The sequence below is a fragment of the Pseudochaenichthys georgianus genome, chromosome 18 (genome assembly GCF_902827115.2).
Source record: "Pseudochaenichthys georgianus chromosome 18, fPseGeo1.2, whole genome shotgun sequence".
NCBI lineage: Eukaryota > Metazoa > Chordata > Actinopteri > Perciformes > Channichthyidae > Pseudochaenichthys > Pseudochaenichthys georgianus.
In genome coordinates this window covers 15,686,878-15,712,836 of record NC_047520.1, presented here as the reverse complement: position 1 = coordinate 15,712,836, position 25,959 = coordinate 15,686,878, and the positions used below count along the sequence as shown (strand labels likewise).

Here is a 25,959-nt window from a genome sequence, read left to right as displayed (position 1 = left end):
GAGCAGGCTGTTTATGGGGTGCAGATGAAGGTGTTTATGATTATGTGGGACAAACACACTTCCTCTAATTAGGACTCAACCTATCGTTTCTTAGGAGAATGGGGAACACACGCAGAGAGAAACAGAAGCGCGTGCACAGCCATACAAACAAACTGCATTGTAAAACGTTACATTAAAACACTGAGTGATGAATGCAAATGTGTTCCAATAGAAGAAACAAGGCTGCATCTAGGGTCTGGCGCGGGGGGTGGAAATAGAAAGACAGATGTGAGGATGACACAATCTGAAGTCTGACTTATGGCATGTATTATGGAATGACAGCTGTATCCTTTTCTGGTATTCAAATTCAGACTGATAAGGAATGAAACAGGATGAAGGAGTAAGGTGTTCCCCCAAGACTACAAATACTGCAGAAGTAAGGTTTTCTTCCTCTATCTAAGGATGGTTTGCTTTGGATTTCTCAAAAAGTCCACGAAACAGCAGATAACAGTGGGGAGGGGGGGCAGAGCGAAGGCAAACAGGGGGAAGAGGTGCTGAGTAACAGGAGGAGGTGGATAATAGGAAGAGGAGGCAAGAAGGGAACAGCAGGATGTGGCCTTATTACTAGCTGTCTTTTTGTGGAGACAGAGAAAAAGAAGAAAGGAGAAAGGATGAGAGGAATTTTAGAGACAACTCGATAGATGGATGAGTTAATTGAGATGGGGAGAGAAAATCTGAATATAAGGTTATTAAAAAATTAGAATTAGCCGGCCTTCGGGGGGGGTCAAAGGATACAGATGAAACCAGTTCAAGGCCTCAGGGGACCATGCAAAGTTACATGGGGATAATGGTACATTATCAAATTTGTGTTTAAATCAGCAGAAGCTAGCTAGCTGTTAGCGGTTAGCATCCTTTGGGCAGCGCAGTCCTGCTAAATAATGGATCCAACAGCTAACGTTAACAGATTGCATCAAGTTACATTTTGAAGCTATATGTAGTACAAAATCCTTTTGGGCTTATGATGTGTTCAAATGCAATCTCAATCCAGTCCTTGAAGAAGATGATTTCACAGTAATATGAATTAGAGGAAATGATGTTTGATTTCCTAACACATGTTCTGTCTAGCATACAGTACATACAACTACTTATGCCATGTTTTAATCAAAGTAAACATACATAGCATACAATTCTGTATTTGTGATTCATTTGAATGTGTTTTGCGCACAACAGGTATAACATTAATTGGGTCTAAATTGTCTTCTTCAGCCCTCAACACTATGGGAGAAAAGGCTTTTCCACTCGTGCTTCTTGCTTCACATCTCAAGCCTAACTGATCGCAAAGATCACATGCCAAAAGATTGACGGATACATTGAATCTAATGAGATGAAAAATAGATTAAAATACAAAATGTCAAGATGCTGCTGTATGCTGGGTCCCAAAGCACCTTGTGCATCCCTTCCTGTCATCGTGTTGACAGAACTGCCTCGACCCTCCTGCTGTGACATCTATCACTCCTCATCCCCTTCCCCTCTCCCTTGGTGTACACCCTGTTATTGAATATTTAAAATATACATTTAAAGATACATGAATGTGAAGCCGGACACTTTTTAAAGAAAATGAAGGAAGTGTATGCTTTTAAATGACGTAAAACATGCTTATTGGATGGCTTTGATATGACTACACCATGTGCAAATCTTTCTCCGGTGTTTCAGCAGTCACTCAAAGAGCTGCCATTTAAAAAAATGCAAGTACATGAAGCTAGTTTAATATGTATATGATGGACTAATGCATAATTGATTCTAATTTGCATAATTATTTTATTTTACATTTTATTTGTATGTACTTAAGCGTAAAAAGAATCTTTAAATCAAACTTCTTTGCTGTGAAAATGCACCAGTGAGATTCTGGTTGGCCATATTTATTTAAAGTGTTTTAACAATCAGGTATATTCATTATGTTTTGGCAGACAGCAGGAACAAGGGGCACCAGCTCTCTGGATGTTTACATTGGAATGCAATGCACTGTGTTGGTAGCGATGCGTTCAGGTACAGGTGGGAACATGAAATTGAGTCAGGAATGAGTTAAAGTAAAAACTCCATTACAAGTCTATCAGACACCAAAAACTGAGCCGGGATTTAAAAAAACATTAGGAAGTATTTAACAGCTGCGTTTTATATTGGCACCCCTGCTGTGTCAATGTTGTAGCCTCATCGAAATAACTGAAGAGATGAAGAAACCATTATGGCAGTACTCAAGAAGTTTGCAGCAGGTTCAGCCTCTATTTGTGGGTGCGGTCTTTATTTCTTCACCACCTAAATGTCAGATTAACAAAGTCTCTTCAGTGTGAGGATAGACTGAAAAACATTTAGTCCCAGAACAGAGAAGAGTCTGAACTGCAAAGCAGCAGATGGAGAGCAACAGCAGGGGGGGTGCGACACAGCAATTGAGGGTCAGATCTTTAAATAAAAGTTGAGTAATGGCTGTTTTTAAGACTGCTCTCCTCCTCCCGGTGCACACGGTCAATCCACCTTGTTTACTCCTGTCTCTCTGCTCGCCTACTTCTTTCACCGGCTCTGAAAGCTCCATTAGAAGATGATAATAGAACAAGATAAAAAGGTCTATTATTTCTCGGGAATCAAAAGACGAAAAAAAGGATGAACCCATTACTGGGGCAGCAGGTTGGATCTTTGCTTCAGTTTTGCTCACAATCGCATCAGTCTTTTGTCTCTACATCCTAATAAAAATGTGTTCCTCCTCGTCTTGGTTCCTTTCTCCCCTATCTGTAATCTGCACCCCATTTCCCAACTCTCCTACTGTCTTTCTTCTTTTGGAAAAGCATGTTATTCTCTAGTGCTGTGAACAGGAGAGCTGATTATGGAACACTTTTTCTCTTTGGCTCGTGCCCTCTCTCGTTGACAAGCAGCAGCTATTTCACAAAGTGGTGCAAGTGACCGCATTTTCAACCGGGCCACTTAAGTTGGAGTTAAAAGCTTTATGGTAGAAACAACAACCGCCATACAACAACATCATCCTGAGCTCGGCAAAGACTACAGAATGGACTCTCCACCAATCAATGTAAATGATCTAAGTTGCAACTCAAGGGACCACAAGCCCATAGCGTGACGACCGCCCCCCGGCTGTCACCCACCCTTCACTATCACTCAGCTGCTGACCTTGTCACAGTCCTTTGGATAATAATGTATTCATGTGTCCCTCCAACATGGCATTCCTCCATCTACACTTTTCCTGTGTTGATTGTGTTTGGTCCATGTATATTGCGTGGTCATGGTAAAAGGGGTCAGGGTTGTCCCTTTTCATAGCTCAACTGGGGGAATAAACGGTGTAGGAGGGCAGAGAAACAGACGGAGGAAGAGGGCAGAGAAACAGACGGAGGAAGGGGGCAGACAGAGAGATGGAGATAAGTGAAGAGGGGGAGACGCAGTGCTAGAAGCAGGGAGGATAAAGATGTGGGAGGGAACATTTACATTATGTCAAGATGAGTGGTATAAGTGGGAGGGAAGCATCGAGTGATGCTGGAGGAGAAGAATATATGGGAAAGGAAGTCCTTGAAGTGGAAAGGTCACAAGCTACTCTACAGTGACTCCGCTCTGAGGTGAAATGTAGTGCAAGCAGCTATTTTCACAGTGAGCAGTAATGCTACCTGAAAGTGTGAAATCCAAATAATGCGGGTGTTCACAAAATGTTTTACAGACCTGCATCTGAAATGTATGCTACTGATTTGAATATAGCTCAAGAAGCTACATTGACAAAGAAATGTCTCACCTGAATGTGGTGATTTATCAGGCTTAAAATAAACAGTTTGGTCTGATCATTGAGCCATATAAACTGTTAATGCACTACTACTAACACCCCATGGGAGGTTCATTAATGGATTTAAATGCAATTGAAATAAATCTGTGTGCACAACATAAGCATTAACTCTCCCCCTCAGAACCTACAGACGATGATTTGTTTGATTGGAAAGCCAGCGGTGCGGGGCGAATTCAATCACATCCAAGGAGTCAAAAGCCAGCGTGCAAAGCCACCATGCAGCAGCTGCAGTATTTTATTCACTGCATCCATGATAAGTGGAAAGAAGGGGAGAAACAGTAAGAAGCCAGAGGGTCTCTGCGAAATGTATAGTTCCCCAATGGCAGTACATTTGACATGCGGACAATATCATTGATCAGCTTCCCCTCACTGCTCAGCTGTAAATCAATGTTTCTGACACCACAGCCAAGAAAACTGAGGGAACAACACACCATGTTACTGTTGTGTTGCTTATCTGTTCTGTTGAGCTCACCCAAATGAAAAAACATTTTTTCTCTACCTGCAGTGCTTTTTTTTCAATCCATGTTGTTGTGGTGTGAGGGGCTGAGTGTTGGTCGTAGACATGTCTGCCTTCTCTCCAATCTAATGGAACTAGATGGCACTCATGGTGCTCAAACAAACAAAAAAATACATTTGGAAAAATCTCAAGAGCAATGTCTCTTTCCAGAAATCATGAGTAAGAGGCGATGCCAGGTGATATGATGGAGAGAAAATAGTTCCTACATCTTAGATTGATAATAGCACTATACGAATAAAGAACACGTGAACTGTCTCTTTATAAGAGTTAAATGAACTGTTGATGAACACACTCCAGCAGAGAGTAGACTAGGGTACAAACAGAGGCCAGACATAGCCAGAAGCCTTTTTAAGCACTATCCTCGGCTGGGGTCAGAATCACCATTATCTCTTAACATTAACTTTAATACATGGCGTGATATGTTTTCATTAAACCTTGTTTTAACTAATGTGCCATTTGTATTGATTCAAACTGGCTTTCATTGCCATTTAATTATTCGCCAAGCACGTGGAAACACCATTAAGGCTTTAAAACAAGCTAATAAAGAATCTGCAGAAGGAAACACATTAAAGAAAGGGATGGGATGGAAGAAGAGGAGGTGGGTGTACAGTCCAGGGTGAAGGGCAAAGGCATGACAGCAAAAAGCATCGAGGGTCAAACCTCATCAGCGAGAGAAAGATTTATAGGGACACAGAGAAATGGCGTGATTCACAGGATGTGTGCCATGTGGAAAGATACACAGAGCACTCCTATAGAGTCAAATACGTCATCACATATGTGGACAGTCAAAGAAAATCACCCGTCCTCTCATGCAAATGCACATGGACACTAAAGGCACGGTTTACATCCCTCTCTCAGAGATAAAGATGCACACAGTCAGGCATACAGAAATAAGGGGAAATCACAGCCTCCCACTCACAGGCCTCACATGGCAATGTAAGTTTATAATTGCAGGGCTGAAAGTTAATATATGGATCAATGTGACAGACCCATTATTCAAGTGCTGGTTGATCCCTGCAGCTGGGACTGAACACATGTGCACACACGTATTTCAGGAGGACAAGTTTTCTCTTATTAGCTGATATTTCTGGTATAGACGGTGTGAATGAAAACACTGAGTGTGCTATAAAGGAGAATCCACTCAGCTCGTCATTGTTCAGTTTGTCGCTCTCATTAGCGCAGTGAAGATTCACCGATTCTCATCGGAGCACCGGCATAAACGTTCAAAATGCACCGGTTGAAAGAGTGCACATCGGCTACAGTTTGGGTTGAACTCGCGATGCATCGATTGTAGCGTCTTTGCATCGGTAAAAAAACGATTCATTCATATAATATCCTCTCATCCTGTCAGCACTCAGCAGAGACGATCTCTGATCTTTGCTTCGCACTACGGAGGCCGGGAGTCTCAGTGATCAACACACACGGAAGTCGAAGAGAAAGAGAAACACAGCGCACCGAATAATACCTACATATCAAACGTTTGGCAACACTTCGGATTGTTCAAGAAAGACGGTCAACTTGAAAAATCGCTCTCAAATTGTAAACGATCCCGTGCCGATTTAAAGTACACAAGTAAGCTAGTACAACGTGGGGTCCGAGACGAGTCTGAAAAGAAAAACCTGAAAGTTAGACATATGAGTTAAATCACTCGGTGAGGTGTTCCGTCAGAGAGAGTGGTGTTTAGTTTACAACAGCCTGACTGCCAATAATTGTTTAAATGTCTCCCTTACAATTGTAAGCAGTTATGAAATACCTGTTTGTGAAAGGTTATTTGTATTCTGTATTGTTCCTATAGAAACCACTGCTTTCTGCTCACTGGTGAGTCAGCCTATGGATGAGTGTTAAGCACATCAGGCAGCAGCTGTATGGGCATTGCACTATGGTAGCTGTTATTTGCACATTGTTAATCATGGGCAATGCATCCTTACATTGTTTAACTGTGAGGTGTTATACAATTGAACTGTACTCTAGAGACAGAGAACACTACTACACTTGTGAAAAGGCCTGTGTGTGAAAGGTCCAAGCGTTTGTTTTTTTAAGGTAACAAATAAACAGCATGATGGGATGCGCAGTACTAGTAGAGAGAACCAAATATGTAAAGCACTTTTTTGTTGATTTATGATTTGCTGTATATGAGGAATAAAACAAAATCCTCTGTCGTACCATATTGAATTGTATCATTATTTTGCATCGTGTTGAATCAAATCGTATTGAACTGTATCGCAACGCCTGGTGCTTCAAATGTATCGTTGGCAACGTATCGAGATGGGCATCGCATCGGCCTCGGTGATGGAGATGCACATCCCTAGTGTGTGTTGATACACCTGCAGATGTATGCTGCAGAGACCAGGCTGGGGAAGAATACTTTAATGTGATGCCATGCTGCTTTATAGGCTAAGTATACACTCAGTGGCGGCCGGCCCATAGGGGCGCCGCCCCCCCCTCTTCCCAAATAAATTTTTTTATTTTTTATTTTTAATAAACAAGGTAAATATTATATAATTGGCATCAGTAAAATGTATAATCTACAATAAAATCTCATTTAAAATTGTGTTACGATGTCTAAAGTTACTGATAAGTCACATGTTTCCTGCCTGGCCTTGCCCGTGTATCATTACCCTCTCTTGTCTGGGCGCTATGCACAGCACCCAGACGAGAGTGCAGCATGTGCAGAAGAAGCCAACTGTTGCTATCTTTAAACTATGCCGCCGAAACAATTTCAGCCAATCAGCGTCGTCAAATCTGATGGTCACAGGGCGCCTACGTCAGCGCCCGGTGCAGTCTGTGAGTTGTTTGGGCTCGTATCCAAGGAGACAAAACAGGAAGCTGTCATTCACTCTGGAAGCTATCATTAGCAGCTAATGAAAACTCCGTTTTTTACATAAAAATGGAATTATGGATTATCAATACTTTTTTCAAAGTGACAGACACATTGGATTAAGCTATGAATTGACGTTCAGCCGCGTTTTTCTTGTTTTTGATCAGAATAACAGCAAAAGGTGAGCATATCTCCGTCTTTTGCTACCTAAAGCTACGTCGTGTGATGTCTGTATTTGCTTCCCCTGTCGCGAGTTCTGATCGCTCAGTGATGATAATTATATTTCTAGAATCTGTGGAATCTCAGCTTGTTAGCTAAGCTTGTTTGTGCATATCCGATAAGTATATCGATTGATTTATACCTAGAGTGCGTTAGCATTTTTTCGCTCAGGGCTCATTTAGACGCTTCTTGTGAGACGTTTTGTTTCGGTAAACATGGTTCATATCATCAGTTAGCTGCGTTTCTTCCCGTTAAATGAGTAGGACACATGAATAGATTATTACATTTTAAGAAACCCTGAGACACAGTTTCGTGAGAAAAAAAACGGGGGAAAAAAAGCCCCTTAACAGGTTAAATGGGAATTAAATCATTTTAAGTAATTTTGAGTGTTCCCAAAGCCCCGGTGTTCTGCAGTTTGTGTGGGCCTACTGTACTGTTGCACAGTTTATACTGTAGAAACTATGTCCAGGACAAGGTGTTTGGAAGTTTTGGAAGATTCATAGCTAACCACACTGAAGATTATGGAGGTATTGATCAGTCTTCTCATATTTTTAAGCCTCAATTTGTCCCTCCCCCCCCCCCTCTAACATCACCAGAAGTCATCATTTAAGGGGTCTTTTCTCAAAAAAAATGTGCGGGGGAGTATCCCCCCGGACCCCCCTAGTATTGTTTGGTCACCATTTCCACAGCCCTACCTAAAATATTTTTCACCAGCCGCCACTGTTTACTCTATATAACATATGGTCTTTTCTGAAACTGCCTCCATTTTTGCTTAGTTAAAAGCAGAAAGTACTATTGTAGAATTAATCAGGAGCCCAGTTGGGGTCTGGTATTTTACCAATCAGTGTTAACCCAGCCTGGAAGTGTTTAATGCATCATCCGAGTGAAATACAAACTGCTGTCATTGCTAAAGTTGCAAGTACTGACAAAAGCCATGCCTTTGCCTTTGCCTTTTATTGCCTTTTGCCTGTCTTTCACTGGACACCGCAATAAATAAAATCAAGATTAAAAATCTCATTCTGTATTAGTATTCAAGATAAAATGCTGCTTTTCCACTATTGAGCAGCTTTTTTCAGCTCCACTGTGAGAATTTGGGCAGAACCTCAAGATCTGCTGTAAACACAGACTTGAAGATCCCACTGAGAAACACTGCTGCCGCACACTCCGCCTTTTCATTTAGGGCCATCAAGCCTTGGAACATGCTTCCAGCCGAGAATAAAACGTGCAAAGACTTTCACACTTCGTCCCAAGGTGCAAAACACACTGTTCAACATTAACAGTAATCTGAGTTTTTGGATGAAATTAATAGTATTATAGTTGTACTTGTGTCTTTTTTATAATAAATAATGTTTAAGTATTGGCCGATTGTTATGTTTGTATCTGGCCGGAGACTGCTAGCTAATAGCTAACTATATCTGGCATTAAATGATCTATTCTCTTTTTTTGACTGATGTATTCTTATGCATGTTTCTGCCCCCCATGGGGAAGAACAATCTCTAACTTAGAAACATATTTTTACCAGATAATTTCAACAGATTTTCTCCAGACTCCAGAAATTACATCTCACAGAGGAGTAATTGCTCCTCTGTCGACATGTGGTCTCCCTGACCGCAGCAACACATACCCTGAAAGTCATTCCAAGGTGACCCCTACCTCGATCCTGCCGGTGTCGGGCTGGAAGCCTCTGGACGGGTCCTCGGTGGTCACTCTGCACTGGATGGCGCAGCCGTTCACTCTGATCTTGTCTTGTTTGAGGGACAGCTCAGGCAGGCTGCGGCCCTCACACACATGCAGCTGGGCGTGCACCAGGTCCACACTGTGGGACAGAGAACATGAAAGATAAATACATTTAAACCCTGAAAATGGTGTGTGTAAAAACCATAGACAAAACCCAAGAATAGCTATTCATGGCTCTGCAGTGGAGGTGAGGATATTTTCCAACACTTCTCATTTAAACAATTGAATCTCTGGTGCGTGACAAGTAAACCAATCCCTCATGGATACATCCTAGTAGCTAAAACAAAGTAGATTAAAATAAAACAAACTATTACAAGTTATAATTTGATGTTGATGGAACAATGGCCCCTGGGGAAGCGAGCAGGAAACACAATTTGTAACACGAAAACAACTAAACACAACAAACTTGTGTGTGATTATAGATTGGAAGGAATGCAACAACGAATGTTTAAAGAGTAAAAGCTTGGCATCAGTTGAATTGCAAGTCTGTACAAGGCATTGCATTCAAATGAAATCCAGTCTCAAGCAGGTTTATAAATATTCTAAAACTGTCACATTAAGTGAGTACAATGCAAATATGACTAGGTAAATACATCAACACTGTAACATGTAAACCTCTGCTTGTGTGCAATTGATAATCTCATTTCAAAATAAAAAGTATAGAGCTCTCTTTGTGTCACATGGTATATATATATATATATATTCTATATTGAAATACTTCTTTATTTAACTGTTAATCGTTTAGTTTGAAAAAATGGTGCATGCCCTCAAATTTATCTCATCACAAAGGTCGAAGTAGCCAGATCTTTTATGTACTTAAAGTAGCAATACTACCATTTTTAAACTTCAACATCTGTCCAAGTTTAGTAAGCCTAAGCAAATAAAAGTGCAAATGTTACAAGAGCAAGTATTCCATTGCCCCACACACAGACGCGTAGGAGTACATTATATGTATTCAGCAATTACCCAATATTAGCAATAATTTAAAAGTGAGAAGGTCATACAGTAGATAAGTTATTTTCTTATTTCTAGTGGAAGTAACCCGGGCTCATTGGTATGCATTTATTTAAATGTAAAGCTCAAATGAGACTGGCTGGATTAAGCTTCCTGACCTCGTACAGTCTAATGCACAGCCAAGATGTATGAAAGTGTTCCGTCTTTATTGTTTTTTTGGAGAGACTTTAAATGCAGCAGTGCCCAGACACAGAGGGAGGGGACACTAAATGTTTTAAATGGCTGTGTTCCTGCGCCCAATCCTCTGCCAAACACAAACTGCCTTTAAGGGTGAGGAGAGACAGAAGGCTCCCAAACAAGCGGCCATTCTGGACACCGTCTTGGCTGGCGTCTCCTTAATGTCTCAATTAGCTGATATCCACATTCTGGCCAAACAGAAGGACAATTATGCATCAGCCTGGTGTGAAATGTGTTGGTCGAATAAGCAGATCCCTCTGTGATAACTTGGACCGCCGCTCGCGTCATGTTTTTGTTACACGCCATGAATATGTTGGAATCTTTTTTAATTAGACAGCGTGTCCTTAAATAATAAAAAGGACACAATGACGGGAGTGACGTTATGAGCGATGTCCCTGACAGTGGTTATGGAAACGATTCTGCAGACCTTTATACTTTAATCAGCGCACCAGTTTGTTTCCAGATTTAGATTATTTGCTTGTCTTTGTGGGGTCCAAACGGCTCTCGACGGGGAACGCGCTTTCTAGTGAACTGTCGCCAAGAGTTAAATGTTTGAGGATAAAGTCAACTGTTGGGTTTGAATGCAGTGTTTTCTCAAATTATTTTTGAAATGTATTATCAGTCTGGCCCCAGAGTTTCTTTCAAGAAAACAAAACTGTAAAATAGTATATTGTAGATAAAAATGTTTACAATCAAGTGTTGTCAACTTTGAAAGATATTAATATATGATAAAACATCCTGAACATGGACGAATGCTGGCTAAATTGTTTATTGTAAGTCGCTTTGGATAAAAGCGTCAGCTAAATGCAATGTAATGTAATGTAAAAGCTCACACTAAATGTACCTAGTATTGAAAAATGTACTGTGAATTGTAAAAATTAGTATTGTAATATGTGATATGGAAATTTGAGTTTTTAAACTACTAATTTAATCAGTTTCATCTCTGTATTGAAAATATATTAAATTGCTTCCTCCCTGTCACATAAACTAAACTCTAAGTCCATCACACATTTATTATTCAGGCTGACACAAAGACAAGGACACAGAATACTAAAAAATATGTTGCTTATTCATTTGTTCTGTCAGCCTTTAAAACAAAAGTATCCAAACTGTCCAAAGTGTGTTCAACTGGCTCCCTTCACACAATCAAGAAAGCCTTTAGTATTTACAACAACAACAAGACCACCCTAATGATTCCTCCAGAGTCCAAACACTTGGCATGGACTTTTTCTTTTTATAGAATTAAATAATAAATCAAGTTTGACCCATTTTTTTTCCTTGCATAATTCTTCTGCTTTGAAAACACAAGGCAGCGCTGATTGAATGACGACCCTGGAGGATTTATAGAATTCATTGTATTCTAAATTTGACTGAGACAAATTAAAGAGCCTGCAGCAACATCTGTCCCTCAGTGCAGCCAGTTACAGAATAGAGTCCCTGGGATCATTAGCAAGTTCCACAATAAGGCGGCGCTACACAGGAAGAAGATGAGGGGACGCCTTCAGCCAAGTTGGAAAACGCACTACAGAACATTGTGCGCATTGTGAGTACAAATGAGATGACAATAGGAGCTGTGTCACAGTTGGCTGTGTTAGAGACAAGGAGGATTAACCTGAAACATACGAGGAGGAGTCGGGGGGGACATCCTAAAACATGACCACGTCTAAGACTTTGAACTTAGTATATTCAAATCATAGTTCTCAATAACCAGCCCCCCCCCTACCTCACCGACCTGATCCACCACTACACCCCCTCCCGCAGCCTTCGTTCATCAGAAGCGAACCTCCTCTCTATCCCCACACGAACCAAGCTCCGAACCTGGGGGGACAGAGCCCCACCCTCTGGAACTCCCTTCCACAACACATCAGAGACTGCACCGACCCCCCCCCCCACTTTCAAAACACTGACCAAAACACACCTCTTCAGACTGGCTTTTAATTTGTGAATTATGCTGTGTTGCTGTTTTAATATTTATTTATTTTTAATTTCTATTCTTTATTCTATTTTATCATGTTTTATCAAACCCCTGTAAAGTGTCTTTGAGCACCTAGAAAAGCGCTTTGAAATAAAACGTATTATTATTATTATTATAATAATCATAACTGCCACCCAAAGATTGAATGTGACACATTCCCTTTGTATCAATTCAAAAAGGAATAACCATTACTCGTTCATCTGCCGTAAAGACCAAGAAATATTCACCACTTGACTACAGAGAGTGGTCTTTGATGACAGATACATGTCATATATATATATATATATATATATATATATATATATATAAAATCATGGATGTATACTTTATGTAGAAAACATATAAGGCTAAGAAAAATAAGGCTTCTTTACTTTATGGTATATTTCTTATTATATATACCTTACACAGAGGTACAATGTGACAAGAACATTTTTCCAAATTTTAGATTTTTAGGGTACTTTTTGATGTATTTTATTATCAATACATGTGCACTGAAGACAAAAAGAGGAATATAAGTATTTAGGATAAAAAGGGCTATGAGAAAGGAACAAAAAGAGGAACATAACAGTGAAATATTGAAGTGACATAGCGAGAGAGCTTATCAAAGTTAATCTTAACTAAATGTGTTACAATTCTAATATACTAATACTAACTCAATTTACTAATACAACCTTATAATTTGTTGTCCCCCACATCCTCCATTTCTCCATATTGTGTATGTACCTATGGTGTAAGTACCCATCGGCCCCTGTGCACATAGTACAGTTGGCACTTTAATGATATCCCGCCCTCAGCCCGAGCACCCCAACAAGTCCTCCTGAGCTGCAGCGCTACATGGCCCCCGGTTGGCTCTGTGTCAATTAGTTGGTGGAAATGTGATTAAACAGACATTTATTAAGGAATATGCAGCATTTTAGCAAGATAAAAACTCAAATAATAAGGCCTTAATACTAGATTTGGAGTCAGGCGTCCTCCACAGCACAACGCCACGAAAAAACAATTACGCACTAACGCAGGACCTGCCTTAAAGCCTTTATCATTTCAGGTGATTGAGGTTTAGTAGTGCATATTTTCCAAAATAAGCAAATAACCAAATTACAACAAGCATATTGGAACCAAGTGGAAAATCGGACTCCTTTTCTGGCATGCTAAGAGCCCGATAAAGTCATGGGAATAACCACTGTAGGGATTGATCGTTTTTTTTGTCAGCAAATATATTAACCAATAATAGTATCATTAACCCATTACCGTATTTTCGGGGAGAGGGGATGTTCTAACCCTGCTACTGTACTGTACATGCTACACACCCAAAACAATGTTATTTAGGATACACTTTTTGGGAATGCTTCGATCAATCCCTTTTTTGAGGGATGTCAAAACACATTTACACTTTCTATATATCTATGCACATCAATCCAAGTCTTTATTTTGCATTTTCCTAAAAAAACAAATCCAAAACAAGATCCAACATTTTGTCTTTTCTATGCCTTCTTTGTTTTGGCTCTCTGAGCTAAAGTGTCTTTACTTTCTTTCTGTTAACGGTAAAGCATGAATACATATGTTAAGATGTCAGGCCTCATGTTGCATGTCTACTTTCCTGCATGGCATCTCTGGCAGTCTTCTGAATAACTGCCAATTTCATTTGATGTCTGACAATTTAAAAAGAAAAATACCCCCACAAGCGTCATAGAACATAAGTCTACTCACCGAATCTGTTCTTTCAAAGTCTGGCAGTGCCCTTACAGTACCTCGCAGCAAAGTACATTTTGCATTTGGTACTCCTGTGTATTTGTACAACCTTGCTTAAGGCTTCAGACATTCTCTCTCTGATGAGATCACAACCCACTAAGCGTTTCCACTGCAGCGGGTAGCTCGCTTTAAGCGTGCCGAGCGGGGCCCGTTTTTGGTTGCGTTTCCACTTGGCCTAGTTTTGGCCCGGGGCTACTTTTTCACCTTTTTTCTGGCCCGACTAAATCGTGGTTCTAGGGCCAGGAACAACCAGGCTGAGTCGGGCTGAGTATGCTAAACTAGAGAGAGAATCGCTGGCAAGGGGGCTACAACTACAACAAGATGAACATATTTGACCTTGATTTAATTGTAATACACGTTTCAAAATGATGCCGAAGTAACAACATACTGATACCGGTTAGTAAAAACCATGAATTAATGCTTTGCCAAGTCTGCAGACAGACGGCAGGCGAAAAACCCTTTTAAAATGCGTGTTTTATAAATGGAGCTTGGCTAAGCTAACGTTATGCTCCGACCGTCCCCACTCACAACAACGGCCTACAGACATAAATAAACCAGCGACTGTATTCGCCATGACACAGGCAGTCTGTGGTTTGTACTCGTTTAACTTTTGTCTAGTTTCTGAACAGATATGAAGAGCTGTGAGCTCTGAGTGCTAAGAGCTAACGGCTGTGTTGTTTTTCTGGGGCTCTCATTGAAGATGACGTCACGGCTCCGCCTACACTGTGTTACTATAGTAACTACCCCAGTTCCTAAACTGTAATGGAAGCGCAGCATTAAAGTGAGCCGGGCCTAATAAGGCCTAACCAAACCGAGCGAGGCCTGCAGTGGAAACGCGCCATAAGAGATGCATGCATTAGACAGCAGAGCCACATGGAAGCTAATGATTCACAACTCAACTCTGGCTACATTCCTGCATATTAGCCACATTTGATAGCAGCACCTTGTAAATCTTTTGTGGAAAAAGCAGTGTAAATCCTTCCTATGCTATATATATATATATATATATATATATATATATATATTTATATATATTTATATATTTCAGCTTATGTAGCTGAACACATTTTCTCGTGGCAATAAAAAAAAAAGTCTGTCTCCAGTTGGCCTTATGTTTTGGAGAAGGTCACAGTGGATGAAAAAAAAATATCTGCATTCAGCACTAAAGCACCACTTCATGATAAATCAGATCAGCTTTCATGGTGCTGGAGATCTAAACTCAGCTTGGACTGAAGGGGTTCCCTTCCAAAAAGCTTCAAACATGCCTTTCATCTGAAGTTCAGGTCAATGTCTCGTTGTATAAACGTTGATGTTAATGTTTTATCCGAGCTAAAGCAGGAAGTCTTAACAGAGTAGCATACTAAAACCTGACACAGCATTTTGTTGCAGCGCAGCATGACATCAACATTAACTAGGCGGACTTTTACAGGTTGGATAATGAGGAATTATTACCATCAAACACAATGGAAGCTGCTCCTTTTTAAAGACTTTAAAAAGGTAAGAGAGGCTCGGATTTGCAAGATCATATTATAAAACCATACATGAATTCCTCCTGATGCCAATTCAAAAAAATGCACTACACAAATACACCACTGCTAATATATATTTGTTTGTGTTTTTCTTGTGAAGCTAGGTAGCCTATATTAGCCCGTTTTCCAGAATGACAGTATGACATCCATGATTAAGCCTGCATTCAGTATGTATTGATTTAGCCTTTTCTGCTAATATGTCACTCACATCATTTTATATAAACTGTTTAATAAAACAATCCACTTGCTTTGCCTTTAGGTATCCAATGGGTTGTCTATCCTTTTTTTTTAAATATTTAATATAATATAGTATAATCAGTCTATCATAGTTGATTCAGTTGTATAACTCTGCTAGCCTAGCTTGTCCAACCTGCAAAAATATACGTTATTAACCATCATGAATAGGTCCTGGTGAAAAGTTATAATTGGTGCTAATGTATGCTTCCATATGATGAAAAGGGCACGTATGCATTTCAAAGCAAGACTTGATCATCATCATCGTAGAATTACTGCGGGTCATCTCTAGAGTCATGAGAGCAATGAAGGTTTCATTCAAATGTAATTTTATTCAAATGAATATCTTGTCCACCTTGAGGGATTTAGATTACTGGGGAGGAGGAAATCAGAGCAGGGGATGTATGAAGTGCTGACCTATGACATGAGGGGTGGAGCACCTGAACACACCAACTTACCCTTTCTTATTCCAATCTATTAAATATCTTTAGAAATATGAATATGCATACAAGAGAACCTGAGAAAGCACTCATGATATCTGCCGGTAACACACATGCATGCACACACATGCAAGACTTCCCCTCACTTGAGTACATGGAAAATACATTAGGAAATGCTTAGCAGAACGTCACACACACACACGGACCGTCTCAATCTGTCACATGTGCGCACACACACACGCAGAGCATGAAGGCTGAGTACTAATTGCATATCATTTTCAGTCGTTTCACTCAGAGCTCGTTAGCGAGGGAGAAGAGGGTGGCTGGGCGCCCAGAACTAAAAGGGGAAGAGGGAGGAAAAGAAATGGAGGAGTAAAGTGAGGAGAGGAAAGCAGCTTATTGTGGCCATAAGAGATTGAAAAAAAAGTCTAGGAAATATGACAAAGAGCCACAGAGGTAGAGTAAATATTATACTCCACTCTTGAGATCCACTGGGTTGAAATAGATTGAGAGATAAATAAAAAAAAGAGACAAGATGACAGCTATACATTCCCAACTCTACGCGGGAGAGCGAGAAAATGGAGAGGGGAAGCAGAGGCAGCGGGAGTGTGGAGGAGGATAAAGAAGAGAGAAAAAAAAGGATGCCAGAACTGAAAGTGGGAGTGTGGCAGGATTTGATTTGGCCTCGCTCAAAAGGACAAAAGGAATGAAGGCAAAGAGGCAATGGGAGGGAGGAAAGGTGAAAGGAAGAGAGGGGGAGTTGGGAGGGAAGGAAGGATGGACGTAGGAAGTGAGGCTAGAGCAGGGGTGGGCAAACTTTTTGGCTCGGGGGCCAATATCAGTTTTAAAATTTGACAGGCGGGCCGGGCCAGTAGCAGATCGTGAAAAAAGTATTTAGCTGTCCACTCATTAAACAACTCATTGTCGACTTTTCTTTTCTTTGTTCCACTCACTGTTACAGATGCAGGTTCAAAGGTGAATTATTGCGTCATTCGGTCATCATTTGCGTCATGAGGTTACCGTTACGTGACTTCTTATGACCCACACGGCGTTTTACGTCGGTAATTTTCTCCGCAACACCGCTCAAAACAACATCAATAGAGGACTGGGTCGGGTAGTTTTTAATCATACGAAGCCAGATTACATTAAAGAACTACTTCTCCAACCTTATACCTTTCTCCAGAGTGCCGTGGTGCATTGTTTATTAATGTGGATCAGCGGCTTTATTGCCCGCTGAAGTGCTGCTCGTGCACCTGAGTTTAGTCTACTCTACTGTTAACTCGTGGCCGCGGCCGCTGTAAAGTATTCACTGTCCGACTGTCACACAAGCAGCTGATAAATATCCCCCATCAGTGAATGTGTTTCAGTATGAATTGACGCCGTTTGGCATCACAACGCTGTTATGAAAGTTTCTCTGGGAATCCCAGAGAAATTCGATTCGACAGGTGATGTTAGCATAGCAACCGAAGCTAATCAGACTATCTTGACTACTGCTATCATATTGTGGCATAAGCCGTTTTCTACACCTATATTTTACCGGCGTAGTTTTCGTTGTGATGGCCACATGTAGCACATGTATTGATTCCATCCGATAACTGCTATAATACAAAACAATAGGAAAACGTCTGCCTCTTCACAATGGTCAATAACAGTGAACGGATGGTTATTAAAGTAAGGTAACATTAACCGAATCACACTAAGCCTGGTTAGTGTTGCCTGACTTTATATAAGTGTGTGGTCGCATTCTAGTCACTTTGCTCAGTACTACTACTTGTTACAACTTGTACTTCGCCATGAACTGTTATTGCTCAGGTTAATCCCAATGTAAGCGTGACGTATTTGGTTCTTAGATCTTGCCGGGTTGCCGACTCCAGCAAAGGTCAATTGTGTCTAGAGTGCTCCATCTAGTGGGATCAACTGAAATGCTGGGTATTGCAGGAAAAAGGCAAAATGAATGCGGTCTTTACTATCATTTGGACAATTTTGTACCGATATTCGGCGGGCCGGATTAATAGTATATGTAATAGTATGTACTAGTAGGCCTACTATGTAATAGTATATGGCCCGCGGGCCTTAGTTTGCCCATGCCTGGGCTAGAGGGATATTGAATGGAAAGCTATGGGAGTGGGATCAATCTTCATATACAACTCTCAGCGAGAGTGAAAAAGCATATTTCCTAAAATGTCAAACTAGTTTATTTTATAGCAGATGAAGAAATGAAAAAGGTGGGTGAGGGGAAGAAAGGAAGAGAAAAGGTGAAGAAAGGAAGGAGGGAGGGAGGGAGGGAAAGGGAGGTGAGTGTATGCCAGAAGAAAGTGAGGCTGCGGGAAAAGATCGAAAGTGCACAAAGAACTTTTAAATTAAAAGTGTTGTCAATAATTTCTTTACCCTCTCTTTTGCTTTTTAATTTCACTCTCATCCACCGATATCTCTCTCCTCCTTTCATCTCCTATTGTCTCTCCACCTCCCACACGTGGCCTCGAAATGAAAAACATTTACTCCTTTTGAAGTCAACACTTGCTTTTATAACTACATAGTGTTAGTCCACACTGTTTCAGAGTGTGTGCGTGTGCGTGTGCGTGCGTGTGTGTCCTCTGCTTTTGTGTTTGCTTACACACAAAATGCGTATCCGGTAAATATACTTTTCAAGATGGCTGCGGGGCAAGTGGTAAAGAGCAAAACAGAAATGTATTTCTCATTTCGGCAAAACTAATGCAGACTGTTGTCTAGCAGATGTGCACGGACACAAACAAACACACACTGGAACTGTTGTATATATAAGTAACGGGAAATATGGGGCCTGCAGGAACAGAAACGTAGAAAAACTCAAGGATAAAGTGTAAAGCGGAGGGGAATAGGTGGGACGAATAAACACAAACGACAGAAATGAAAGAATGAGACCGGAAAGAGAAGACGGACCGCATAGAGAAATACGTAGAAAATAAGAGATGCAGTAAAGTGTGAAGGACAGATGGAAGACAATAAAGACAGGGAAATGGCACAACTGGGAATATGAAAGCAAAACAACCGGAGATGAAGCAAGTGAGTGACGGAGAGGAGGAAAGCATCCGGCCTCCCATCTTGTGTGTATGAATTTCATTAGGCGCCTTTAGACAGCAAACAGAAGAAAACGCTCGGCGAGGGGGGACGTGAGAAACGAACAGACAGACAGGAGGGGAGCAAATAGGAAATTTGAATCATTGTGGCAGGAGGATGGCATTCTGACATCAATTTAGCTGGCAGCCATGATGCTGCCTGTTCGATATGCAGATGCTAACAGAACACTGAGGGAGAAAGGGTGAGGAGAGGGGGGGTATTAATCACAGCTCATCAATGTGACGGGAAGGGGGAGGAGAAAGGATGGGTTGACAGAAAAGAAAATAGGAATGCTCGAGATGTTTTAATAATAAATAATTGATTTTACAATTAAGGTAGGAAATGGGAAGAGTAAAACGTATGTTTAAAGATGGCCAGATGAATCAACAGAAGAGGAACAGTTGGAGGGCATAAATGGAGGAGGACAAGGAGGCGGGGGGGGGGGGGGGGGGGGTGGAAAATATGGCCGACACTCACACAAAAACAAGATCCTATTTGATTAGATTCCCTCCCCGGCTCACTTTCTCCTCCATTTTCTCAGGCCCCACTATCAGACTGTTAATTAATTCCTGCTTTCGTTGATATGAAGCAGATGGAAGAGTGGGGAGAGGAATGTAAACTAACTGCGGCAGCCAGAAGGCGGCGAGGAACGAGATGAGAAAGGCCGAAAGGAGAGAGGCAGTGCATGAAGATGAGAGGAGGGGGAAGACAGACAGAAGGGGGGGAGAGAGAGAGAGAGAGAGAGAGAGAGAGAGAAAAACACCAACAAATGCATGTAGAGCAGAATTAGGCAGATACCCACTGATCATCAACACTCAAAAGAGAGCACTAACATTCTTTAACCACCTTAGATCCAGCCCCCGAGACACCCTCCACTCCAAAGCCCTCCAGAGCCAAGAGCTGACCCCAGAAAAGAGTCCCCTATGGCAGCTGGTGCTGAGGCTAGCTGCCCCCTCTCAGAGCCACTCTGACCAGTCTCTCAGCAGCACTACTTTCCAAACACCAATCGCAGTCAAACGCATTATAGCACAATGTAAAGACAACTATTTACAACATTGGGAAGACGAGACGAGAAGCCAAAGCAGATTAGAATGTTACCTGGCTCTAAACAGAGAGTACGAGCTTGCAGAATATCTCTCTACTGTCAGAGATAGAAAGCAGAGACAGATCCTAACCAAGTACAGGCTCAGTGACCACAGACTGGCAATCGAAACAGGAAGACTCAAAAGATCCTGGCAACCAAAAGAGAACAGAATATGTGGTCACTGTACGACAGGTGAGACCGAGACAGAGATGCACTTCCTCCTGAAGTGCCAAACATTCAACGAAGTAAGGAGCGTTTACTGGAACAAGTTGAACTCTGTAATCCCAGGTTTCAAGGAGGTTGATGACCTCTCAAGACTGAGAGTACTCCTAGGAGAAGGAGACAAGGCACACCTTGCTGCCCAATATGTATACACATGCCACAACCTGAGGGACAGTGAATGACACACACGTGTTGAAATGTAATTATATCACTGTATATATATCATCAATAATATGTAAACATTTGAAATGTATGTTAATGTTGTTAATTATTTTGTATTGTGATGCTTTGGCAACATTGTTTAATTTAACTTTCATGCCAATAAAGCCCAATTGAATTGAATTGAGAGTGAGAGTGAGAGTGAGAGTGAGAGTGAGAAGAGAAAGAGAAAGAGAAAGAGAAAGAGAGAGAGAGAGAGAGAGAGAGAGAGAGAGAGAGAGAGAGAGAGAGAGAGAGAGAGAGAGAGAGAGAGAGAGAGAGAGAGAGAGAGAGAGAGAGAGAGAGAGAGAGAGAGAGAGAGAGAGAGAGAAAGGGAAAATAATTACAGAACAAACCCTATTTCCAAAGATAAATGTCAGCAGACAATGAAGACCGGGCCTAAATATATCACCGAAACTGCACTCCGATGACAACACATATTAATATGAATACATAATAAGCATTGTGTTACTGTAAGGAGCGAAGGCTCATTAGCTTCTTCTATGCATTTATCAAAGCATCGCCAAGGACGCTGGCAAAACAATGCTACACATACAGTGCCATTTAATGATCAGTAAGTCAGCTGTGATACGTGGATAGATCATTATTGTAAACAAACGGCAGCATCGCTAACGTGTCTGCCAACCTACTGCCCGTATTAACACATTTAAATGATGAGCGATACGGTATTTCTGTTGGGAGCAGAAATACTGTATCGCTATTATTAAGATTTTGGGGAAAAACTTGAAGCTATTTTGTTCAGGGGAAGTGTTTTTAATAGTGTTAGAGAAACTTTGGGATGTGTGCCCTTGCAGACTATTTACATGCACAGAAATATATAAACATAAGGCCCATTTAATTACATTTCTGACATTTTTGAAACATGAAATGCTAATCATTGCCACAAGAGACTTGTCGTGTCCTGTTAGTTCCTTCTTTAGAAAACCAAAAACTACATTTCTGTTGATTTATTGTGCTTCACACACACCATCACACTATTCTTCAACATTGAACTATATCATGTAGGACGACAGGTAGCAATTATCCTCATTTGTGGTCGATTAACCGTTAATTATTCATTGCTTTTGGTTTTGATTCCAAACAAAGTCTCCACCTGCTGGTTAGCACTGATTTAAGTACAGGGGAAGTGGCTCATGAGTGAAACTAGCTGCTGAGGTGAGTAAGAGTGAAACACCTGCTGGATTTCCGTTAACCAAGTATCGCTACGGCCTCAATGTTCATGTTGCTCTAATTCATGGATTTCTCACTTTAACATCATTGCGGTTAATATTTAGCACACATTTGTTTTAATGGCTGCCCGTGGTGTGACCTTTCGCAGTTTCTCCAGCAGCAGATTTACATCCCTTGTGATTCACTCTTGGCGAACATTAGCATGTGTCTGGAGCTGCAGAGCGCCATGTTTAAAAGCCTCCCTGGATCCCGTGAGCGCTCTCCCACATACGGTCTAAACTGATGTGTAAAATTGATGTCCTGGGGTGCGTCGACTCCATGCTGTCCGATTAAACTATCATATCGAGCTGATGTCCGTCTCCACCGCTTCATATTGACTCGACTATGTTAAAGTTCATGATTCTGAACCTGGTTTGACTTGAAACCATGAACTTTTGAACAATTTCAAACAAGAAACATGCATCCCACGTTCACTCTTGAAAACTACAGTACTTTCATTCTGTCAGGTAATGTATGGAAGAAGTGGAGCCGAGTCTACAGTGAGTGTAAACATGGCATTGAAAAATAGCCACAAGGCTGATTTGTGAACTCGAAAATCGCAGAAGCGCCCATGAAACTGAAAAAATATATAAACACTAGACATCTACATGTATCTTCCCTCTCATCTGTGTATTCCAGGTGTATCTCAGAGCAACAGCCGAACATAAAGCATCAGTCAGGGGTTATTAGAGTGGCCTTGGAGAGCATCCTCCATGCATTATGAACTCAACTCTATAGCTCCTTTTTTTCTCCTACAACTTAAAAAGGTTTTTAATCAATATAATATGAACGTACTCAACAACTTCCATAATAAGCAGGCATGGGGAGTGACAGATTACATGTTACTGGATTACGTAATCATATTCCCTTAAAGTTACCTCAAAAAAGACGTATTAAAATAACTTTTACATTTAAAACATTTGGGGATTACTAGCAGGATGTCAATGTTAATAAAAAAAATTGTAAAAGAGCATATAATGTTTGTTGTAAAAGGAGTCGATTTGATTTCTTCTTTGTAAGCTGTACTGTTCTGTAGGCTCTGCTGCCATTTGTCAAACGCTTTAAGGTGTCCCACCCCTTAGCCTATCATGTACAATGTAATCAGGTTACATTACTTTTATATGTTGATACTCAGTTAAGGTTACTGATTACATTATTTTACAGGTAACTAGTAATATTAACAAATACACGTTTAAATTAATCCTCCCAACCCTGATAATAAGGTGAGTCATCAATGTTCACATTTATAAACAAAATGTCATTATTTATCGTTATATCAAAAAATCGGCGAAGAGGTCATTTGTTAAAGTGAAGTAAAAGTTGTAAAATACGCAGAACTTCATCTAAAATGTAATAAAAATCCGCTGGCTTAAAAGTCGTGAAAACTACAGCTCAGTGTGAGGGGTGGGCCATTCCAATCAAGATTTTAATTTAAAGAATGGCATTTATGTGAAGCCCAGGTCTGCACGAAAGTCCACAACACCTCAACAAAATGCACACCGGGAGACACACACAGAAATGCAAAAGCCCATATAGGCCTGATAAAAAGCAATCCGGGTTCTCTCAATCGTAAAATTGCACAGTGGAAGTCACAAATAGAGAGACAGAGAGCAGGCAGGAGGATAAATAAGCGCCCTCACACAATCACAGATTTGTGCATCTGCAGACCGAGCACACATGTAGTTAAAAAGGCATCGGTAACCACAGCGCACATCTGGAACACCCACAGAAAGATACAAGCTGCACATATATAACACGTGAGGAAATGGAAACATACCTGTTACACACACATGGAGGTAGACACACACATAATGATGCCCTCTGAGTCACAGATAACACGTGTAAAATATGAGCCGTGGGGGAATAACATGGAGGCCACAATGAGAGGGGAGGGGTAGAAATGGTATGAAGATAACGTGAAAGAGAGAAATGAGCAGTGCAGTGAAAAGGAAAATATTGAGGGAAGCATAAGGTTACAGAGAGGAAGGAAAATAAACACTGTAGGCAAAGAGATAACTCAATTTAACAAGCTACAGATAAATTAAGACAATTTGTCCGCACAGTATTATATCACAAGTGTATAAAGTGTAATTTTGGAGAGCAAATCATTAAGAAAAGGGTGTAAGACAAGTAGAAAGAAGAGTAACCTGGAAGATATAGAGTGAGGAAGAATTGAGGCTACAAGGAGAGAAGAATTAAAAAAAAGGGATGGAAACTCTTTTTGAACCTATTAAAAAAGGAAAAGAATAAAGCATTCTCATTTCCATGCACTGCCGGAAACCAATTAAACACAAGTCAAGTTAATTCATGAAGCCCTTAGTCACAACAATAGTCTGCAATTACACATTTTGTAATTGCAAAGCCATTCATTTGAAGTATGAAATGAATAAATCTGCAAATCCTGGATGCTAGACACAGTTAAATATCCCTAATGCTGTTTTCTCCTCCCGAAGCAAACGCACATAATAAAATGAAGGTCTGAAATGAACCAAACTTCCATATTTGTAGACAGCACCGAGGAATGAGCTGTAGCGGGCTGTGGCTAATATGAAACTTGTAAGAGGGTTTTTTTTAAATTGAGAACATTTAGAATATCAACAGCCTTATTTTATATACTGTAAACATCATGACCTTTCCTCCTACAGATGATTTCTGTGTGAGTATCTGCAGAGTAAAGTGTGCACGCTTCATAAGAACTTCCCACACTGATGCATTCAGGGAATTGCTTGGATTGTAAACACAAGGTTATACATCCTCGTGCATTCTGCTGTGCAACATCTGCAGCTCTCCCTACTGCAGGAATTTACATTTACAGGTGTTAAACAAATGAACCGTGTGTGAGTGTGCAGCGGGATGAAGTCAGTGGGTCTTCCTCTTCCTATACCAGCGCCCAGCAGGAAACCATCATAATTAAACCCAGTGCTCTGCGCAGACTACAGATGAGCCTTTTGATGTGTGAATGTATAAGTCTCTCTCAACACAGGCGGGGAGATATAGACGCACGCAAGACAATTTATAAGCAATCCTTTTTACACAGAATGATCTTCTCGACAGGGTTCGCAGTGTGGCACGGTGACAGGGCCCGCTGTGTGTGATACAGCGAAGGCAACACGGCAGAGCTTCCTCTCAACTCACTGGGAGAACTTCCTCCGTCATTTCCCACCATTACATTCCACTCATGTCTCTATGGCTATGAGAGTCATTTGAATGCAGGTGGTGGCGCGGCTAGTCGCTGTGTGGGGAGTGACAAGCTAACAATATTGACAAACATGACCCGTGATTGGTCGGTTCAAACGCACCTTGTGCTCCTGCGCCTTTCACCGCAGGCTTCAGTGGGTCGGGTGTACAGTATCTCCTGCAAAGTGCCTGACCAATCCCCTGTGCTGCATAATCAAGTCAGAACAGACTGACGTCTTTATTAGGGAGTCTTCCAAGCAGCTTTTCACGACTCCTCTTTGAAGGCACTCAACCTTTAAATCTCAGAAACACTTCTTCTGTTTTCAGCTTGGTAGAGCACTAATGCATCCCCCTCTCTGTTGCTATCCCCTAACGCATGTCTGTCCCAGCTCCCAGGGCCTTCCCCGTGATCCAGCACCTTTTGATGCTGAATCCTCTGGTTTTCCTCAAGTCTTTGATACGACTTGGCTGGGAAGCCCCGAGCCTGCGGGAAAGGCTTAGGAGGAATCCAAATGGGATTACTGGACGGATCGTATGGAAATTACAGTTTAATTTATCATTTAGGACATGGTAATTCATGCAAATGAGGATTTCATTAATTCCGGCCTTGGGTTTTGACGCTGTTGCTCGTGTAAGGGAGCAGTTCTGTCGGGATCACATGGAGAGGACAGTGGTGGCACAGGAGATGTACAGTAATTCATATAAAGCCTCACCCTTAAAAAAGGTCATCGC

At 41.1% G+C, this 25,959-nt stretch overlaps 1 protein-coding gene across 3 annotated transcripts in view; it reads right to left on the bottom strand.

Annotated features, from left to right (window-relative positions):
• Window positions 1-25,959, bottom strand: part of pcxb (pyruvate carboxylase b) — a 331,727-nt gene that overhangs the window by 216,951 nt on the left and 88,817 nt on the right. For all 3 annotated transcript variants that reach the window (XM_071206476.1, XM_071206477.1, XM_071206478.1), the window contains exon 11: window positions 9,019-9,181. In XM_071206476.1, coding sequence (XP_071062577.1) covers window positions 9,019-9,181 — 163 coding nt within the window. The remainder of the gene's footprint in view (window positions 1-9,018; window positions 9,182-25,959) is intronic.